General features: G+C 37.3%; 2 protein-coding genes and 1 pseudogene across 14 annotated transcripts in view; 2 read left to right on the top strand and 1 right to left on the bottom strand.

Annotated features, from left to right (window-relative positions):
* The window catches only part of SLC3A1 (solute carrier family 3 member 1), a 57,743-nt gene extending 43,440 nt beyond the window's left edge, over positions 1-14,303 (top strand). For all 7 annotated transcript variants that reach the window (XM_019942652.3, XM_019942648.3, XM_033838626.2 and 4 more), the window contains 2 exons: positions 265-381; positions 6,383-14,303. In XM_019942652.3, coding sequence (XP_019798211.1) covers positions 265-381; positions 6,383-6,823 — 558 coding nt within the window. In that variant the 3' untranslated portion in view covers positions 6,824-14,303. The remainder of the gene's footprint in view (positions 1-264; positions 382-6,382) is intronic.
* The window catches only part of PREPL (prolyl endopeptidase like), a 56,646-nt gene continuing 43,442 nt past the window's right edge, over positions 5,007-18,210 (bottom strand). For 6 of the 7 annotated variants that reach the window (XM_033838622.2, XM_033838619.2, XM_073791389.1 and 3 more), the window contains 6 exons: positions 16,478-16,653; positions 13,384-13,600; positions 9,474-9,623; positions 8,945-9,068; positions 8,020-8,093; positions 5,007-7,649 (listed from right to left, as the gene is read on the bottom strand). In XM_033838622.2, the coding sequence (XP_033694513.1) occupies positions 7,560-7,649; positions 8,020-8,093; positions 8,945-9,068; positions 9,474-9,623; positions 13,384-13,600; positions 16,478-16,653 (831 nt within the window). In that variant the 3' untranslated portion in view covers positions 5,007-7,559. The remainder of the gene's footprint in view (positions 7,650-8,019; positions 8,094-8,944; positions 9,069-9,473; positions 9,624-13,383; positions 13,601-16,477; positions 16,654-18,210) is intronic. The other variant, XR_012325712.1, reaches the window with a different exon arrangement.
* Positions 14,202-16,479, top strand: LOC109551132 (sorting nexin-6 pseudogene; annotated as a pseudogene).

Raw genomic sequence — 18,210 nt, 5'->3', positions numbered from 1 at the left:
AAGCAGCAAAGATTCCAAGCATGTATCAATGTTGTTTGTTAGTAGTTTATTTACACTCAAGATGTCATTAACTATTTTCCAATTGAAAGTGTAAAACTGGTTTATGTACTGAATATTAAGGCCTTTTCGTTATGAATGCTATGAATTTGAGTACTAGCTGAGAAATATAGGGAATTAAATACTTCTGAAGTAAATCATGGCCAAATTACATTTCTTTTAAATAACCAGACCACTGTTTTTTTTCTTTATGGTCTTTTGACATAGGATACTCTTCTCTCAAAGTCACCAATGCAGTGGGACAATAGCTCAAATGCTGGTTTTTCTGAAGGCAATCACACCTGGTTACCCACCAGTTCAGATTACCACACTGTGAATGTTGATGTAAGTATCAACGAAAATTTCATGCTAACTCCAGAACAGGAAATTAGTTCATGTTGCTGACAACATACACTCACCTTGAGTTGTCTAAAACCTTAACTGATGCTCTTTAAATCAATCACATAGACTTCTTTTGCAGTTTTCATTTTTAAGGAGTTTGTAAATCATGTTTTTGTGGAAATACAAACTGGTGCAGAAGTGTACCATCTGAAGTATCATACAGAATACACAACTCTTCATTGGAATGACTTTGAGCTATGAAATATTAAGAACATTTTATGGAGGGCTTCCAGCAAGCCTGCTATCCTTTCTCCATTCCACCCCCCAAAGGAAGGAAAGAAAGTAGGAGATCAATCAATCGAGGGTAAGATTCTTGAGAGCAGGCTGTTTACCTACAGAAACTGAAGCATGAATAATCCCTAAAAGTAGCTGTTCTGGAAAAGCATACCCTTCAGCTTTTGCCTATACTATTTTCTGTTCTCATGGTGATCAACTTAGCCAAGTTCAGCAAACAAATTTCTTAAACAGGAAGGCATTAATTCCAGCAAAGTGCTAAACACATTTCCTTAGACCAGAAAAATGTGAAATGGCTTCAGGTGAGTTTCAGGTGTTTTCACTGGAAAACAATCTGAACTATTTAATGGGGAGAGAAATTACTGGCATCACATGAGGATAAAAGTTTTATAGCATCTACTAAGTATTTTGAAAACAATCCCCAGATTATTCTGATACGGAACTTCAGGCAAACCCTCCTGGTTCCCACATCTCCCTGATCCAAGCACCCCAGTGATAACTTTGTTTTTTATGGTCATAGGTCCTTGAAACACAAAAATTGTATATTAACATTTGTGTTTTGGATTAAGTGCACTTACTGATTTTCATTACATCCAAATGTCCAAAATATTCCCATAGGCCAATTTGAATCCAATATGTAAGAAATCCTACATAAAAAAGTACAGCAGCAAAGATGGAAAAATGTAAATGCAAATTAAAATAATGGTCAGATCAGTCAGGTCGTTAAAATGATCATGAGTAATGCTTGGAGGGATGCTAAACCATAATCAAATAACCGGAAGTCCCAGGCAATGCCATTTTAATAAAACACCTCCATAATAGCTCTAGAACAAGGTGAGAATTTAGGTACTTTCTAGAAGATAGAAAGTAAAATTAAGATTACAAAGAAACAAGAGCATAGAAACCATAATCTAAAATACACAGGAGAAAACAGCACTGACAGGTACAGGTGAGAGCACTGCAGGAATTCATCCACCGCTGCAATTGGCTGCCCCAGAATTTGCCTGAGGAAAAAACTCAGGGCCTGTTTGTTTGGTGATCATACTCGTGTTGAATGAGTAGAGCAAAGCTTGAAATAGTGTTAAACTTCTACAAGCACAGTCGAAGAAAGAAACGGAGAAGAAAACCTAATTCCCTGGGATGATTCACTGAGGAATGATCTCCAAAGTAAGAGTTTTTACTCCTCAGTTCACAGAGGCCTTAAAAGGAGGGTAGGACCCTAGGTAGCTGGTCACCATTAAACAGGAAAAGAACCCCTACACCCCAAAGACAAACCAGACATACCTCCAAGTTGGCTTCTCACAGTTAGTAGAGGCAGGCAACTGAAGACAGGCAAACAAGGAGTATCAAATACAAAAGGAAATGAATCACCAAAAATCACACTACATTTGAGAAAAATTAAGGCCATGAAAGAGAAACACCATTCCTAACAAAACATTGTAGAAAGCGAAGAAAATGTAACATAAGACTTCATTATTAGTAAAACTGCTCCCTCCCTGAGAGACTATTGTTTTATGTAGCCCTTGTTTTATGTAGCACTCTTTTAAAGAAGTGATTAGGTATCTTAGAAATATGAAAATATTGTCAAAATAAACAATAAAATAGAAGTTCTAATTAGTGTGCTGGAAAACTGACTCAAGGGTTTACCCCAAAGTGTACTGTAAAAAGACAAAGAAGTTTTTTCTTTTTAGAACACAACATGATTATATTTTAATACACGATCAAAATACGAAACACCATAGTAAATTGATAGCAATAATAAAGGGCTTTTCATTTGCATTGCATGTAACAAAAGACATTGATATTCCAAGGGAAATGGAAAACAAAAAGGCAAAGAAGTTAACAGTATAAAGAGAAAATTTTTGATATGTGGAGAATAAATCTAGAAATTCCAACATATAACAAAAAACAAATTCTAGAAAAGAACAGAGACTAATAAAGAGAAAACCTAAAAATATACAGAAAGAAACCAAACTCGGAAGTAGATTGCCTGAGAAAAGGACTGAAGATTGGACTGTCATCAGACTTCTCAACTCGATACTAAAACACATTAGAACTTTACCTTCAAAGTTGTAATGGAAACTTGATTCTAAACAAAGAATCCTATATCCATTCAAACTAGCATTCAGGAGCAAAACAGAGATGGAAAAGCAAGGACCCAAATTTTACCATATATAGCCAGTTTCTGAAAGAGAAATTGGGGACTCCAACAAAACCAAAAAGGAATCTAAAAGGTGGACATGATGTATAAAACATAGTGAGGAAAGGAACCAACAAAACTTAAGGATGAATAATTTTTGATACATAATGTAAAATAAGGTATTCTGGAGTAAAAATCTTAGTGATTTCTTTCTATTTGGGAAGTGGTGGCAGGGAGGGTGTGTGTGTGTGTTTGAGTGAGCAAAGGCACATGTGCGCAGGCTAATGCACTTTACAAGGATGGAAACAGTAACTCACTCTAGATTTGAGCTGTCCAGTAGCCACTAACCACTGTGACTACTAAAACAGAATTAAAAGTTCAGTTCCTGTTTCACACTAGCAACATTTCAAGTGCTCAGTAGCTAGTGGCTACCATATTGTACAGCACAGAAACAGAACTTTTGGCACTGCAGGAAGTTCTACTGGACAGCACTGCTCTGTATGTTGAAAAACATATGTTTTAAATGGTTATTACAGTTTTAAGGGTAACCATCAGAAGAAAAGACACAAATGTGTAATTTTTGAACGATACTGGAAGGAAAAAAATTACATAAAGAAAACCAATTGATCCAATAAAAAGCTAAAAAGGAAGAAAATAAAACATTAGTACAACTAAAATAAAACATTAGTACAACTAAAATAAAAAATAAGGCTACAGGATTATGTCTAAACATATGGTAATCACAGATATGAATGGGTTAAATTCACCTATTAAAAGATATAAACTCTTAGATTAGAAAACAAAGAAAATCTGACATAAGAGATATAGCTAAAACAAAAGGACAGAGAAAGAACTAAAATAAAGATATTACAGGCAAATGCTAACAAAAACAAACCTTGCCACCTGGCTGTAGCTTTCAAAACAAAAAAATGCACCATACCCTTTAATTTAGTAATTTCATTCCTAGATATCTGTATCTAGGAATACTTGCACATGTGGAAAATTCAAGGATCTCTACTGCAGCACTGTTTTTTTAAAAGAAATATAAATTTATATAACATTTTTAACCTATCCAATTGGTATTTTTTTTTAACATCTTTATTGGAGTATAATTGCTTTACAGTGGTGTGTTAGTTTCTGCTTTATAACAAAGTGAATCAGTTATACATATACATATATCCCCATATCTCCTCCCTCTTACGTCTTCCTCCCACCCTCCCTATCCCACCCCTCTAGGTGGTCACAAAGCACCGAGCTGATCTCCCTGTGCTATGCGGCTGCTTCCCACTAGCTATCTATTTTACATTTGGTAGTATATATAAGTCCATGCCAATCTCTCACTTCTTCCCAGCTTACCCTTCTCCCTCCCCGTGTCCTCAAGTCCATTCTCTACGTCTGCATCTTTATTCCTGTCCTGCCCCTAGGTTCTTCAGAACCATTTTTTATTTTTTTAGATTCCATATATATGTGTTAGCATATGGTATTTATTTTTCTTTCTGACTTACTTCACTGTGTATGACAGTCTCTAGGTCCATCCACCTCAGTACAAATAACTCCATTTCGTTTCTTTTTATGGCTGAGTAATATTCCATTGTATGTATGTGCCACATCTTTATCCATTCATCTGTCAATGGACACATAGGTTGCTTCCATGTCCTGGCTATTGTAAATAGAGCTGCAATGAACGTTGTGGTACATGACTCTTTTTGAATTATGGTTTTCTCAGGGTATATGCCCAGTAGTGGGATTGTGGAGCACTGTTCTTAATAGCAGAAGACTCTGGAAATGATTTATATATTTCGTCAATAGAAAGCCAGTTGAATCAATTATGGTTAATCTATATGAGAGACAAGTATGCAGCTGTGAAAAAGAATGAGGGAGTTCTCTGTGCATTGATAAGAGACCACCTCTAACATGTACTAAATAATTAAAAAAACAGCGTACATAATGGTAACATGCCACTATTTGTGTAAACAAGGGAAAAGTATGTCTACCCATGTCTGCATAGGCACAGAATGTATTTCATATGAAACATAAAATGAAAGAATATAAACAATTATAGCGTCTATCTCTGGGAGAGAAAATGGGAAGCTAGGGGATAGTGTTGAAGAAAACCATTTACATATTATTCTTATAATTGAATTTTATATTGTATGCATGCAATTTTCTATTTAAAAAAATATAGTTACAAAAAGCAGGTGTGGAAATATTTAATAGCAGACAAAATAGAATTCAATATGAAAAGCATGAGACAAAGGTGATTTTCAAAAACTGATGAAAGAACATTCCCCTATAAATCATGAATCTATGCATCTAACAATACCTTCAAAATGTATAAAACAAGTACTATGAGAAATGCAATTAAAGACTGATAAATCAACAATTACAGAGAGACACTTCAACATACTTCTAGAAAGTGGTAAATGAAGTAGACAAAAATAATAGTTAACACTTACTGGGCACTTCTTATGTGAGTGGCACTGAAGTATGCTTTTTCATGCATTATCTAAGGCTATAGAAAACGTTAGTAGTAATTTGACAAGTCATATACATATACCATATACATGTACCATAAACACCTTTGTACCTGATAAACACAGAATAAACATTTTTTTCAGACATTCATTAGATATTCACTAAACACCACACATTACGCACCTGCCCCAACCACCCACCAGTACCTCTGAGGTCAACATGGCTGGCAAGACTACAATGAAATGAATGCTATCACTGATTTGGCAACAGCTTTTATGAAGACAAATTTGGCATTATGTATCAAGTATCCATACTCCTTGACATAATAATTGTTTTTCTGATATTTATATCTTAAATAAATAATCCAAATATGGGGGAAGCATATTAGAAACTTGAATGTCAAAATGAAAGGGAATGATTAAGTATCGTATAACTATTCATTAGAATATTATTCTGCCATTAAAATGACATTTAATATAACAAGATGCTTAAAATGTTAAAGGAAAACAAGAAAAGTACATTAAATTATGTATATTTTATACAGCTGTTAAAATTAACCCCAATCTTCTTTAATGGGCATATTTTAACTTTCACTTTAGGCAGCATTTTGCTTTGCATCCGTTTCTGCAATTTTCTGTTCATAATTAGCATCTGTTAATGTTACACCAACCTACACATTATTCTACAGAAGAGAACAGAGAAGCTCCAGTTCACCAGAGGTGCTCGGAGTCCATGGCCATGATGGCTGCTTTTCTGCCAGTTAAATATAGCATAAAGGGACTTTCTTTAGGCAAGTTAAATATCCATTAACTTAAACACGGACATTTAGTGGAGTCAAATTTGGCCTCTACATCAGCTCTGGCCAAGATGTAGCAGAGAACTGTGCACGCAGCAGTCACTCCCAGACAAGGTGAAACCCTGAATTTGTAGTTTCTATCGGTAGTTAAATAAACTATTCTTACCTACTTATTAATACTTAAAAGTTGGTAGTTGTTTTAAGGGTTAAAATAGAAGCAAGTTTTCTGGGGAAATAATTCCTTATTTGATACTCTTAGAATCAAACATTTATGTGAATATTCTTTTTTAAAAAAATAGGTCCAAAAGACTCAGCCCAGATCAGCACTGAAGTTATATCAAGAATTAAGTCTGCTTCATGCCAATGAGCTGCTCCTCAGCAGGGGCTGGTTTTGCTACTTGAGGAATGACAACCACTCTGTTGTGTACACAAGAGAGCTGGACGGCATAGACAGAGTCTTCCTCATGGTTCTGAATTTTGGAGAATTATCACCGCTAAATCTAAAGGAAATGATTTCAGATATTCCCACAAGAGTAAGGATAAGGTTAAGTACCAATTCTGCCTACAAAGGCCGTGAAGTTGATACGCATGCCATTACACTGGACAAAGGAGAAGGACTCATCCTTGAATACAACACGAGGAATCTCCTTCATCACCAAACAGCATTCCAAGATAGATGTTTTGTTTCCAACCGGGCATGCTATTCCAGTGTATTGAACATACTGTACAGCTTGTGTTAGGCACCTCTGTGAAAGAGATGGCGACGCTGGCATTCTGTTCTATTGTAAGCATTTGCAGTAACTTCACGTACAGCAGCATGCTGCTGGGTGAACTTTATGATCGGTAATTCTTAGATATTTCTGTAGCTTGAGTGAAACTGCTTTAGGATAGGTTCTCAAATGTTTTTCAAGAATAATAAAGTGTTTAAAAGAAAATTATCCCTTGCAGGAACTTGTAATTTTTTTGAGTTAGCATCAATAAGAGATGATCAGAGCACCTTAGGACTCCAGAATATTAGAGAGATCTAATGAATTTTAATGTGAGGAATATCATCTTCTTCCATAAAATGCAGGTACAGAAACTGGAGGATGACTTAACTGCTAGAGTATCTAAAAATGTTCACTAGCAAAGAAGCAGGACCTTGATTTGTAAACTGTTCAAAGAAAATCAGAGTAAAACAAACCTGTTCTGATGCGGGAAAGGGGAAAGTTCTGCTGTCACCAATCCTTCCTTCACTCCCTTCTCTATGTCCTTCTACAGAGCATGGTTTGAAAACTACTTTCCTAGGTTAAGGGGCGTGTGCATCAATGGAGACAACGGTATAAGCAAGTGAGCTGTATACAAAACAAAATCTGGACAGAGAAGCAAATTTTAAAAATTATTTACTAACTTAAAAAACTCACTTTTGTTAATGTAACTGGAAATATGACTATGAAATACTTCAGTGTGTTTCCAATTTCCACTGAATGCAGCATTTCAGAATTTTAGATATTTCTTAAGATTCTCGAAAACACTGGTGCTGTCAAGTCCAAGTTCCTCATACAGGAATTTAATTTGGGCTGTAATCTAAAAGAAACACATTTAAAAAATTAGATAGAAGGCCTTTGTGGTACAACTCCAGTGTTCAAGTCTCTCCTTGTCCATCCATCTTCACCTAACCCTGAAGTCAGCAATTTATGGCAAAGGTACTTTTTATTTGGCACAGAGGCAGAAGGCTCCCCACAACTGAGATTCAACTACTTTCTCTGACAGAGCTCCTGTATCAAGTACCTTTTCTCTTTATTGACTCTGAGTTCTTCCTTCCCACTCAGGTCTCAGCCATAGACCTGACAGTTGGTGAAGCAGCCGGCACAAACCCTGCTGTAACCACTGAAAGGCTGAGTACAACACATCACTAATTGGGGATCTGTCAACTTAAAGGGGCTTGATAGCATACCTTTTTGTGAGAATCCTCAATCACATGACTGCCTCCAGGCTGAATATCTAAAATAATATTGGGGGCTTGATAACCTGAAACAGTTAACATATGAAACAATTAGAAGGTTTCGGCCAACTGAGACGCACCCATTTCACCCGGCTCCTTCCAAGCACTCTATTAAAATAACAGCGAAGCAGAAAGGCATAAGCCACGACCACCACCAACAATGAAGACAGGAGAGTTGGGGAGAGCAGTAGAAAACAAATTCTTTTAACAGGAAAAGCAGGAGGAGGCCCAGAGGCAGAGGAAGCTGGATGGAAGAGACTACAGGGCTACATGGAGAAGGAAGCCAATCGGTCTTACGGAATCTGAGAGCCTTGTGACCTGGAAACACCAACTATAGCAATGAGTGAAAGTGAGACACAGAACTGAATACAGGGCAACTGTCTGGAAACTTGTATGTGAGACCCTCCAACCCTGAGCCCAGAAGGTCCTGGCATGTCTTGGCAAGGAAAAACAGTAAGAGTTCTTGTCTAATAAAATGGAAAGATCTAGAGAAAATTAAAGTTGCTAGTTTGGGCACTGAAGCTGCAGAGCAAAAACTTCAGAATTTGTTTTTAGAGATTCCCAAGAATAACAGCTCAATTAATTTTGTTAAAGAATGAATGATATGATACGGTATGATAGTACACCTCCAAGTTATGTAGATATTTAAATTTACTTTTTTCTTTGTGCGTTGCCTACCTTATTTTAATGCTGTCCTTTGAAAAACAGGCGAGGCAGTTATAGTTATTACATTTGCTTCAAATGGGTAGTTGACACAGGAAAAACTGATTTGTCTAAAATCATGGGTGACTGATTTGGTCTGCAGTACTACTCTGAGCAGTACACTGAAGGTGACAGTCCATGTAGCTACGTCCCCTGCTCCCAGGTGGTCTCCTACCTTCCCCGGTGTCCTTAGCATGCTCCACGATGGCTTCCTTGAGTTTCTCAGTATAGTTTACAATTCCTTTCAGAGGTACACGTTCGTCGTTTTCATAAGCTGTGATGTGAATTGAAGGATAATGCTGAAAGAAAAGAGATGTACAAAGAATTTATATTATTCCTTATGGTCCCTTTCCACCTTATGGATTATGAAAAACAATTACCTCCAATTTCTTTTTCCCTAAGTGCTAGAACTTTTTTTCTCATTTGATATTCTTGAGAGATATGTGGCATCACAATACTAGACTACTTGTTACCTGGAATAACCTTTTCTTGACTAGTGAGACCTTGATCTTATTGAATCTAGTCTCCTGAGCTATTAAGTTGAAACAAACATGGAGTATGAGCAGAGAAGGGGCTGAAAGGTGAGTATTATAAGGAGAAACAATCTAAGGCCTTACTAAATCCCTGCTTTGGCTTGGGTAAATATCCTTTTCATTATTCTCTCTATCACTTCAGCATAGTATATCATAACTGTCTTTCACTACCTTAGGTTTAATGTTTTGATAGGGACAGTAACGTTTTATGTAGTTCTTGTGTTTTTCATCAGATGAAGGATTCCCCCACTCTTCTAATTCTTCTAATGTCAGAGGAAGTGTAGTGTCCATCATGGTGTTGAGAACATCCAAGAAAGGTGCCTTAAAAAAAAAAAAAGCCAGAGAAATTTAAACTTCAATTAATAAACTGGTAAAATGAGTTTCAGAAAAATACTATACTTTATGAATATACATGCTGACATCACAGAACAAAGCTCAAGAAGTTATGTACATTCCCAGGAGCCAGATTTATTAGCCAGTCTGTAACCAAGGTCTGTGATTTATAACTGGCTTTTAAGGTATTCAGACTCCTTAAATGACAAAGGATTTATCTTCCAATTTCCCAATTTTTGCCTTTAGTTTTGTTTCTTTTATTCACATAATAAATGCCACCACCTCACATCCATTAGGCTACTATAAGAAAAAAAAGTGTTGGCAAGGATGTGGACAAACTGGAACAATTGTGCACTGCTGGTGGGCATGTACAGTGGTGCAGAGAGTATGTTGGTTTCTTAAAAAATTAAACTTAGAATTATCATATGATCCAGTAATTCTATTCCTAGGTATATATCCAAAAGAAATGAAAGCAGGGTCTTGAAGAGTACACCCCTGTTCACAGCAGTATTTACAATACCCAAAAGGTGGACATAACCCAAGTGTCCACTGATAGATGAATGGATAAGCAAAATATAAATACAATGATACAATGAAATTCAGCTTTACAAAGAAGGAAAATCTGACACCTGCTACAACACAATAGACCTTGAGAACATTATCTAAGTGAAATAAACCAGTTATAAAAAGACATATATAAAAGAAAAAAAAGACATATAAAACATTGTACGATTCCATTTATATAGGAGGTACCTCAGTGTAGTCAGATTCATAGAAAACTAGAATGGTGGTTCCCAGGGTCCAGAGGAAGGGGAAATTGGGGAGTTGCTATTTAATGGGTACAGAGTTTCAGTTTTGTAAGATGAGGAGTTATGGAAACTGGTTGCACAACAACGTTGAGTGTACTTAACACTACTGAACTGAACACACTTAAAAATGGTTAAGATCGGGGCTTCCCTGGTGGCGCAGTGGTTGAGAGTCCACCTGCTGATGCAGGGGACGCGGGTTTGTGCCCCGGTCCGGGAGGATCCTGCATGCCGCGGAGTGGCTGGGCCCGTGAGCCATGGCCACTGGGCCTGCGCATCCGGAGCCTGTGCTCCACAGTGGGAGAGGCCACAGCAGTGAGAGGCCCACGTCCCGCAAAAAAAAAAAAAAAAAAAAAAAAAAGGTTAAGATGGTATATTTTATGTTATTTTACCACAATTAAAACTTAAAAATAAGGGCTTTCCTGGTGGCGCAGTGGTTGAGAATGCACCTGCCAATGCAGGGGACATGGGTTCGAGCCCTGGGCCAGGAAGATCCCACATGCTTCTGAGCAACTAAGTCCATGTGCCACAACTACTGAGCCTGCACTCCAGAGCCCATGAGCCACAACTACCGAGCCCACGTGCCACAACTACTGAAGCCCACGTGCCTAGAGCCCGTGCTCCGCAACGAGAAGCCACCACGATGAGAAGCCCACCACTGCAAGGAAGAGTAGCCCCCGCTTGCCACAACTAGAGAAGCCTGCATGCAGCAACGAAGACCCAACGCAGCTAAAAATAAATAAAATAAATTAAAATTTAAAAATAAAACCCCAACTACACATGAATAAACTCAGTTGGACATTTTACATTATAAAAAGGTAATAAATGCTAATTGAAGAAAATCTGAAAATTATCCAAGTTGAAAAAGAATATCACTCATTGGCTTATAACCAGTATTAAAACATTTAATAAAATGGGAGCTGCTTTGTTCATGTAGTTATATGATCTTCTGTTAACATGTTTTGCAGCTTTCTCTTTTATTAACATTAAGCAAATATGGGCAAATGCAATTCTTTTTGGCTTCCTAGCATCTTAGCTCCTTTTCTGCATTTGGAATATCCCTAACCTTACGAGACAGCCTGCCTCTCACTGTAGAGGAGCTAAATGCCAGATAGTTCCTTTCCCAGCTTTCCCTCAGAGTGAGAGTAGCCACATGACTTAGGTTTACCAGTCAGACATAATGGGCTCCAAACTTTGAATGAATTGTGGGATAACTGCGTTACCTCCAATTCTTCACTATTACAAGCAATGTGGGATAAATATTCTTATATATTTCTGATTATTTCCTTTCTGATTTCTTTCTTTTTAAAAAATTTATTTATTTATTTTTGGCTGTGTTGGTTCTTCCTTGCTGCATGCGGGCTATCTCTAGTTGTGGCGAGCGGGGGCTACTCTTCGTTGAGGTGCGCAGGCCTCTTATGGCGGTGGCTTCCTGTTGCAAAGCACGGGCTCTAGGTGCACGGGCTTCAGTAGTTGTGGCACGCAGTCTCAGTAGTTCTGGTGCACAGGCTTAGTTGCTCTGTGGCATGTGGGATCTTCCCGGACCAGGGCTCGAACCCGTGTCCCCTGCACTGGCAGGCGGATTCTTAACCACTGCACCACCAGGGAAGCCCTCCTTTCTGATTTCTGAAAGTCAAAGGTTAGTTGCATTTTCTTTATAATTCTGACATTATTGTCTTTGTGCATAGAGTTTTTTCCCTTCTATACTTAGTATTTCTATTAAAAAACAGATGTACAGATCAGGAATATTTAACAGTTATTTACTTAATACAAGCCCACAGTGTATAGCCCACACCCTTAAAAAAAAAAAAAAAACCTGAAAATAATTTACTCTCCATCTTAGTCATTATCTTCTAGAATATCTATTGTAGAAGAACAAAATTTGTCACCCCCAGATTATTTCAAGCTGAAAACAATCAAGGCCCAAAAGACTCAGGAAGAAACTTTGATATTCTCCCTAACAGCCTGAAGAATTTAGATAGAGGGTGTATTACAGGAACATCACCAGATAATAAATATGGACTAGCTGTGGTGGGGAAATGCTTAGAGACCAGAGTCCACTCTGTGTCCCATGGTCTCTGCTAACCCAGCAAACATCTGTTTATCAAACTTTTGCTTTTCCACCTCCATGTGAACTGCCTTCTACCCCTTGAAGTCTTACCCCTAACATCCTCTTTCGTCTTTAGCTGAAGATGGTGTTTAAGGTGAATAACCATGGCCACCATTCTGGTCATTTTGGTGAGTTACTCAGTCTGCTGGGTCTCTTCCATGTATACATGTTATTAAACTTTTGTTTGATTTTTCTCCTGTTAATCTGTCTCATGTCAATTTAATTCTGAGACCAGCCAGGAGAACCTAGAGGGAAGAGGAAAATTTCTTTCTCCCCTACACTAACCAGGAAGCAGAAGAAAGATGGAGGTGAAATGAGCGGCTATAATTTCATAACTTTGGACATCAGGAAAAGACTATAGAGCCTTTTCAGAACAGGAAAAGATATTTCAATTGAAATATAGAAAAATATTCCTAAAGACCATTAATAAGAATAGAGTATGTGAAAACAGAGAGGCCCTAAATCCAGGACTGAAATGTTGATGGGCAAGAAGAGTCAAAGGATTTCACACATTCCAGAGTCAGTGTGCTTGACCTGACTTCCTGGATCTGGTGTTTCGTATATGCTTTGTCTCTTTTCCACCAACTCTAAATGTTCTTACAAATAAAAAATGATCAGTGGGAATAGCCATTAATATCTTTCAGAGGAAATCCTTAAATATCAATAAAGAATACTGTCAGGGAAGTTCTCCCAGAGCTGTAATTCTATGCTTAAAATTTAAAAGCTTTGTTATACTCCTATGCTATGGTAAAACTGTAACAGAAAATTTTTCTTAGAGCATCTATTACTTCACGCCTCCCTATTCTGTAAACCGTAGAGGCAGAGTACTTACCTCCAAAGTCACAGCTCTCAGCAGCTCTGGATTAGAATTACACAATGCTCCCACAAGCACCCCTCCAGCACTGAAAGCAGTCAGGGTTGTTAGACTTGGCTGAGAAAAGCCTTGGCCATGAAGTGTCTTAATGCAAGCCTCTAAGTCAGCAAGGCCATTGAGTTTTTTAGTTAGACGGCCATCAGCATGCCACTGGAGGCCTAACTCACCACCTCCCCTGAAATTAAAGGGCAAAAAAGTTTTAGTGGGGAAAAAATGTAAATGATATATATAGGTCAGGGTCAGCACACTACAGTCTGCGGGTTAAATCTCCCCAGAGGCCTGTTTTTGTATGGCCCTTGAGCTAAGAAGGATTTTTACATTTTTAAAGGTTGGGGAAAAAAATATCAACCAGGAATATGCAACAGAGACCATATGTGGCCTGCAAAGCCTAAAATGTTTACTATTTTGTTCTTCAGAGAAAAAGTTTGCCAACCCCTGACACAAACAATCAAAAATTGATTCAAGCCTGTGCTGAGACCTGGGCGTGCAGTGGGGGGCAGCAGGCGTGGGGCAGGCATGGGGGCCTCATGGGCCTGGCACTAATGTCTCGCTTTGTGCCTCCCCGACTCCATCCTCTTCCCTGGCGTGCCGGGCCCTGCCAACCCTGCAGGACAGCCCCGACTTCCTCTCAGAGGAGGACTGCGGACTTAGAGCAATAAATGTAGATCTTCAAAGTGATGCTGCTCTACAGGTGGACATTTCTGATGCTCTTAGTAAGAGAGAGAAAGTAAAATTCACTGTTCACACAAAGAGTTCATTGCCAAATTTTAAACAAAATGAGTCTTCTGTTGTTCGACAACACAAGGAACTTATCTGGCTTCATGATTCCTTCATTGAAAGTGAAGACTATGCAGGTTACATTATCCCTCCAAGCACCACCAAGACCCTATTTTGATGCCTCAAGGGAAAAACTACAGAAACTTCGAGAAGGGTCTATGACAAAGGAAGAATTCACAAAGATGAAACAGGAGCTGGAAGCTGAGTATATTTGGCAATATTCAAGAAGACCAGGGTGGGAGGGAGGGAGATGCAAGAGGGAAGAGATATGGGAACATATGCATATGTATAACTGATTCACTTTGTTATAAAGCAAACATTGTAAAGCAATTATACCCCAATAAAGATGTTAAAAAAAAAAAAAAGACCGTTGCAGTGCATGAAGTGTTCCTGTGTTGTGTGGCAGCACACCTCATTTTGAGGAAAGATTTAAATTTCTATGTCTTCCTGGAATATAATCAACATTTGACTGTGCGAGGACAAAATAAAAAAGAGAAACTTGAAGATTTCTTTAAAAATGTGGTTAAATCAGCAGATGAAGTAGTTGTTTCTTGAGTAAAGGATGTAGGTGATTTCTTTGAGCATGAACGAACATTCCTTTTAGAATATCATAACCGAGTTAAGGATGCATCTGCTAAATCTGACAGGATGATGAGATCCCACAAAAGCGCTGCAGATGATTACAGTAGAATTGGTTCTTCATTATATGCTTTAGGAACTCAGGTTTCTACATATATGCAAGTTTTTCTTAAAGGTTCAGAACTGTTTGATAAAACCAGAAAAAGTGTCAGCTGATGAGGACCTCAAACTTTCTGACCTTTTAAAATATTACTTAAGAGAATCTCAAGCTAAGGATCTCCTCTATCTAAGATCTAGGTCACCACTGGATTATGAAAATGGTAATAAAGCACTGGATAAAGCAAGAGTGAAAAATAAAGGTGTTCTGTAGGAAGAAACGTCCCAACAATTATGCCGTCAGAAATTTGAAAAAATATCTGTATCTGTAAAACAAGAACGTAGAGATTTTAAGACAAGAAGAGTTGCTGCATTCAGAAAAAATGACTGGAACTGGCAGAGTCAGAACTGAAACATGCAAAGGTAGTGTCATATTAAAGATTTAATAATTTAAGTGACATAATTTAGTAATGAGTCAGTCATGAAACCTTATTCTAATTTTAAAAATAGAGAATCTTAGAAATAAGAGGGATTTTAAAGATCATCTAATTTAAACAATAATATCTATTATAATAGATCTAATGGTTAGCTTTGCAAGACTCTAGTACCTAATATGGAAAAACAGTATCATTTTTTGACTAGTTGTTAAATAAATCTTCCTTAAAAAAAAACAAAACTGACTCAACAAATATGCTTTGAGTGCCTGCTTACTGTTTACCAGACATTGTGCTAAATGCAGGCCTTAAAAATATAAAAAAGTAGAATCCTCTGTCCTGGAGGTCATAATTTTGCGGGGAAAGAGAACAGCTACCAAGCAATGTGGTTGCTGCTATAACAGAACCAGAACCAGAGGAGAGAACATCCACCTGTCAGGTTAGGGGTATATATAGGAGTCAGGAACATGAATGCTTTAAGGAGGTGATATCTAAGCTGAGTCTTGAAGGAAGAATGTGAGTTCCCACTAGGGCAAAGAAAGGGAAGGCATCAAGACACAGCATGTGCAAAGGCACAGAGGGGAAAGACGTTGTCATTTGAAAGCATGTAGCGAGGCTGGATGTGCAGGATGTGCATGTCTGGAGAGCAGGACATGTTTGGGAAGCGATGACAGATGCCACTACAAAGATAAGCCAAATCATTAGGACGTTAAATACTGCACTGAGGTATTTGGATTTTATTGTGGAGATGGGGAAGTGGTAAAGAATTTTAAGCAGAAACATATAATACTAATTGTGTCCTGAAAACAGCTTAAATAAAATGGAAGTTAGAGTGGAAAAAAGGGAGTCCAGCTTAAGAGGCTATTTTAGAAAAACCCAAATTCATGAGAATTAAATGGAAATAATAATGTAACTAAGAAAGTACAGTGCTTAGTTTATCTATTCTAAAAATCCTAAAAATCTGGTGTAAAATCCAGAAAATCTACCCTTTTGCTTTTGGGATTAATTAATATGTTACTGAATCAGGTTCTACTAGCACAGGTTTAAGAATACACAAATTCAACAATACAAATGAGAAAATAAACTTCTGCTCCCCAATATACTGTTATTTTGAACATGTGACAATACTCCAGTACTCACATTCCAGGCAAAATGTGTTGACTCACCGAACGTGACAATATGCTAATATCCATCCATCGTCCACCAACACCCGCCTTTCAGGCCTGAAATTCATTTTCAAATCCATTCCATAAGCTCCATATACATGTACCAGGAGAGGTTTCTTCTGCAAGTCTTCAGAATCCGTTTTATGGAAAATAGTCATTGGCACTAATTTTCCATCCTGGAAATGAAGATTTACTATGCAGGTAAAGAAGTCTTCTCAAACAGTTTTAACCCCAATTTTATGTGCTGCTTATTGATGTTGAGCACCAACTTCATTTAATTAAGACAAAAGAGTTACGGTCTCTAAAAATCCCTCAGGTCCTTAATTTTCAGCTACTCTGCTGACCTATAATAGTAACTAGAAAGGAACAGCAAGAGTCTGGCTTGAAAACAGTTTATGAAATGTAGCTTTTCAGGACAGTAAAGTGACTTTAAAGAGTTCTTCACTACTCAGTATAACAATTTTTTTTCTTTCACAACAAGCCAAAATACCTATCAAGGTTAGATATACTAGCACGGTATTCTTCCTATACCTCAGGTTACATACGGGCATTTCTCATCTTTGAATATATACAAATATGCTAATTAAAGAAGTTTTAACAACTCAATTTTCTGTACTCAATAGTCAGAATTCTCAATCATTAAAACCTGAAATCTCTTACTGACCTAACACCCACCCACATCCTCTTCAAAGACCTATTTATTTTTAAAATGTTTAAAAGCAGTTTAAGTTTTATAAATTTTAACATCTAAATTATTTTTAGGGCAAATAACTATACTCCAGTGTAGTTCACACTCAACTGACTTCCTTTCATAGAAAAAGGGTAGAAAATGTTGGTTCTCACCCTGCTTACAGAAACTTAATGAAAAAGCACTAGTTTACATAAGGAAAATAATATAACCAGGCCACTCTCCCTATTTTTTTCATTCCCATTTTGAAAACTTCACTTTGGGGCACTAGAGTGTTATCAAATAAGGAAGAACTCTTCCTCTCATTATTATACCTGTTATGACAGTGTAACTGAATTTTCACCGTAACTGAATTTTCACTTCTCAGTAAGATTCATTCTTATAAAATGATGCAGATTTATTTCTATAAAATAATCTTGTTGTGTTCATCTTCCTGCCTCCTACCCAACTTCACTTAAACAAGCAGAGAAAAGCTTGTTGGTTGAAAACTTATGAAAAGGAAGAGGTAAGGATGGTAGCAAGTCCCGTGATGGCCTGAATCCCTGACTTCATCAGCAGTGCAAAAATGCCTGTAGTTACAGCAGCTTCCCTTTAGCAGTTGTTTCCTTCTTCCCTAAGGTACGAAGAATCCCTTGGCTCTCCAAAAGCTTAGCTTCACTGTTCTTTCCATTTGGGGTAAAATTACAACATTTTGGGAGACTGGTATAAATCCCATCTTTGTAAAACAAAACAAAGCCTAAACATATGTATTTTGTTGACAAAACCCCAAAATCTGGAAGGTGATAATGTATTAACAATGATTATTTCTATGCAGTACAGCAAATAGGACTGAAAAGTAGTCATTTAAACTTTATACATTCTATATTTTTGTATTTGTTCTAATAAGCGTGTATTGCTTTTATAAAGTAGTTATTAAAGTAGTCTTTGCTTCAAGATATTTTTTTAAAAAATCAGTGAATTAAAGAAAAAATTCACAAGGAAAAAAGGCTTCTGTTTTGATTCATTCTTTGTCAGTACATGCAAAATTATCTGATGTATGATGTGC

This window comes from Tursiops truncatus, chromosome 14, assembly GCF_011762595.2.
Source record: "Tursiops truncatus isolate mTurTru1 chromosome 14, mTurTru1.mat.Y, whole genome shotgun sequence".
Classification (NCBI taxonomy): domain Eukaryota; kingdom Metazoa; phylum Chordata; class Mammalia; order Artiodactyla; family Delphinidae; genus Tursiops; species Tursiops truncatus.
The sequence above is the reverse complement of the archived record's forward strand: the minus strand, read 5'-3'. Positions and strand labels throughout refer to the sequence as shown.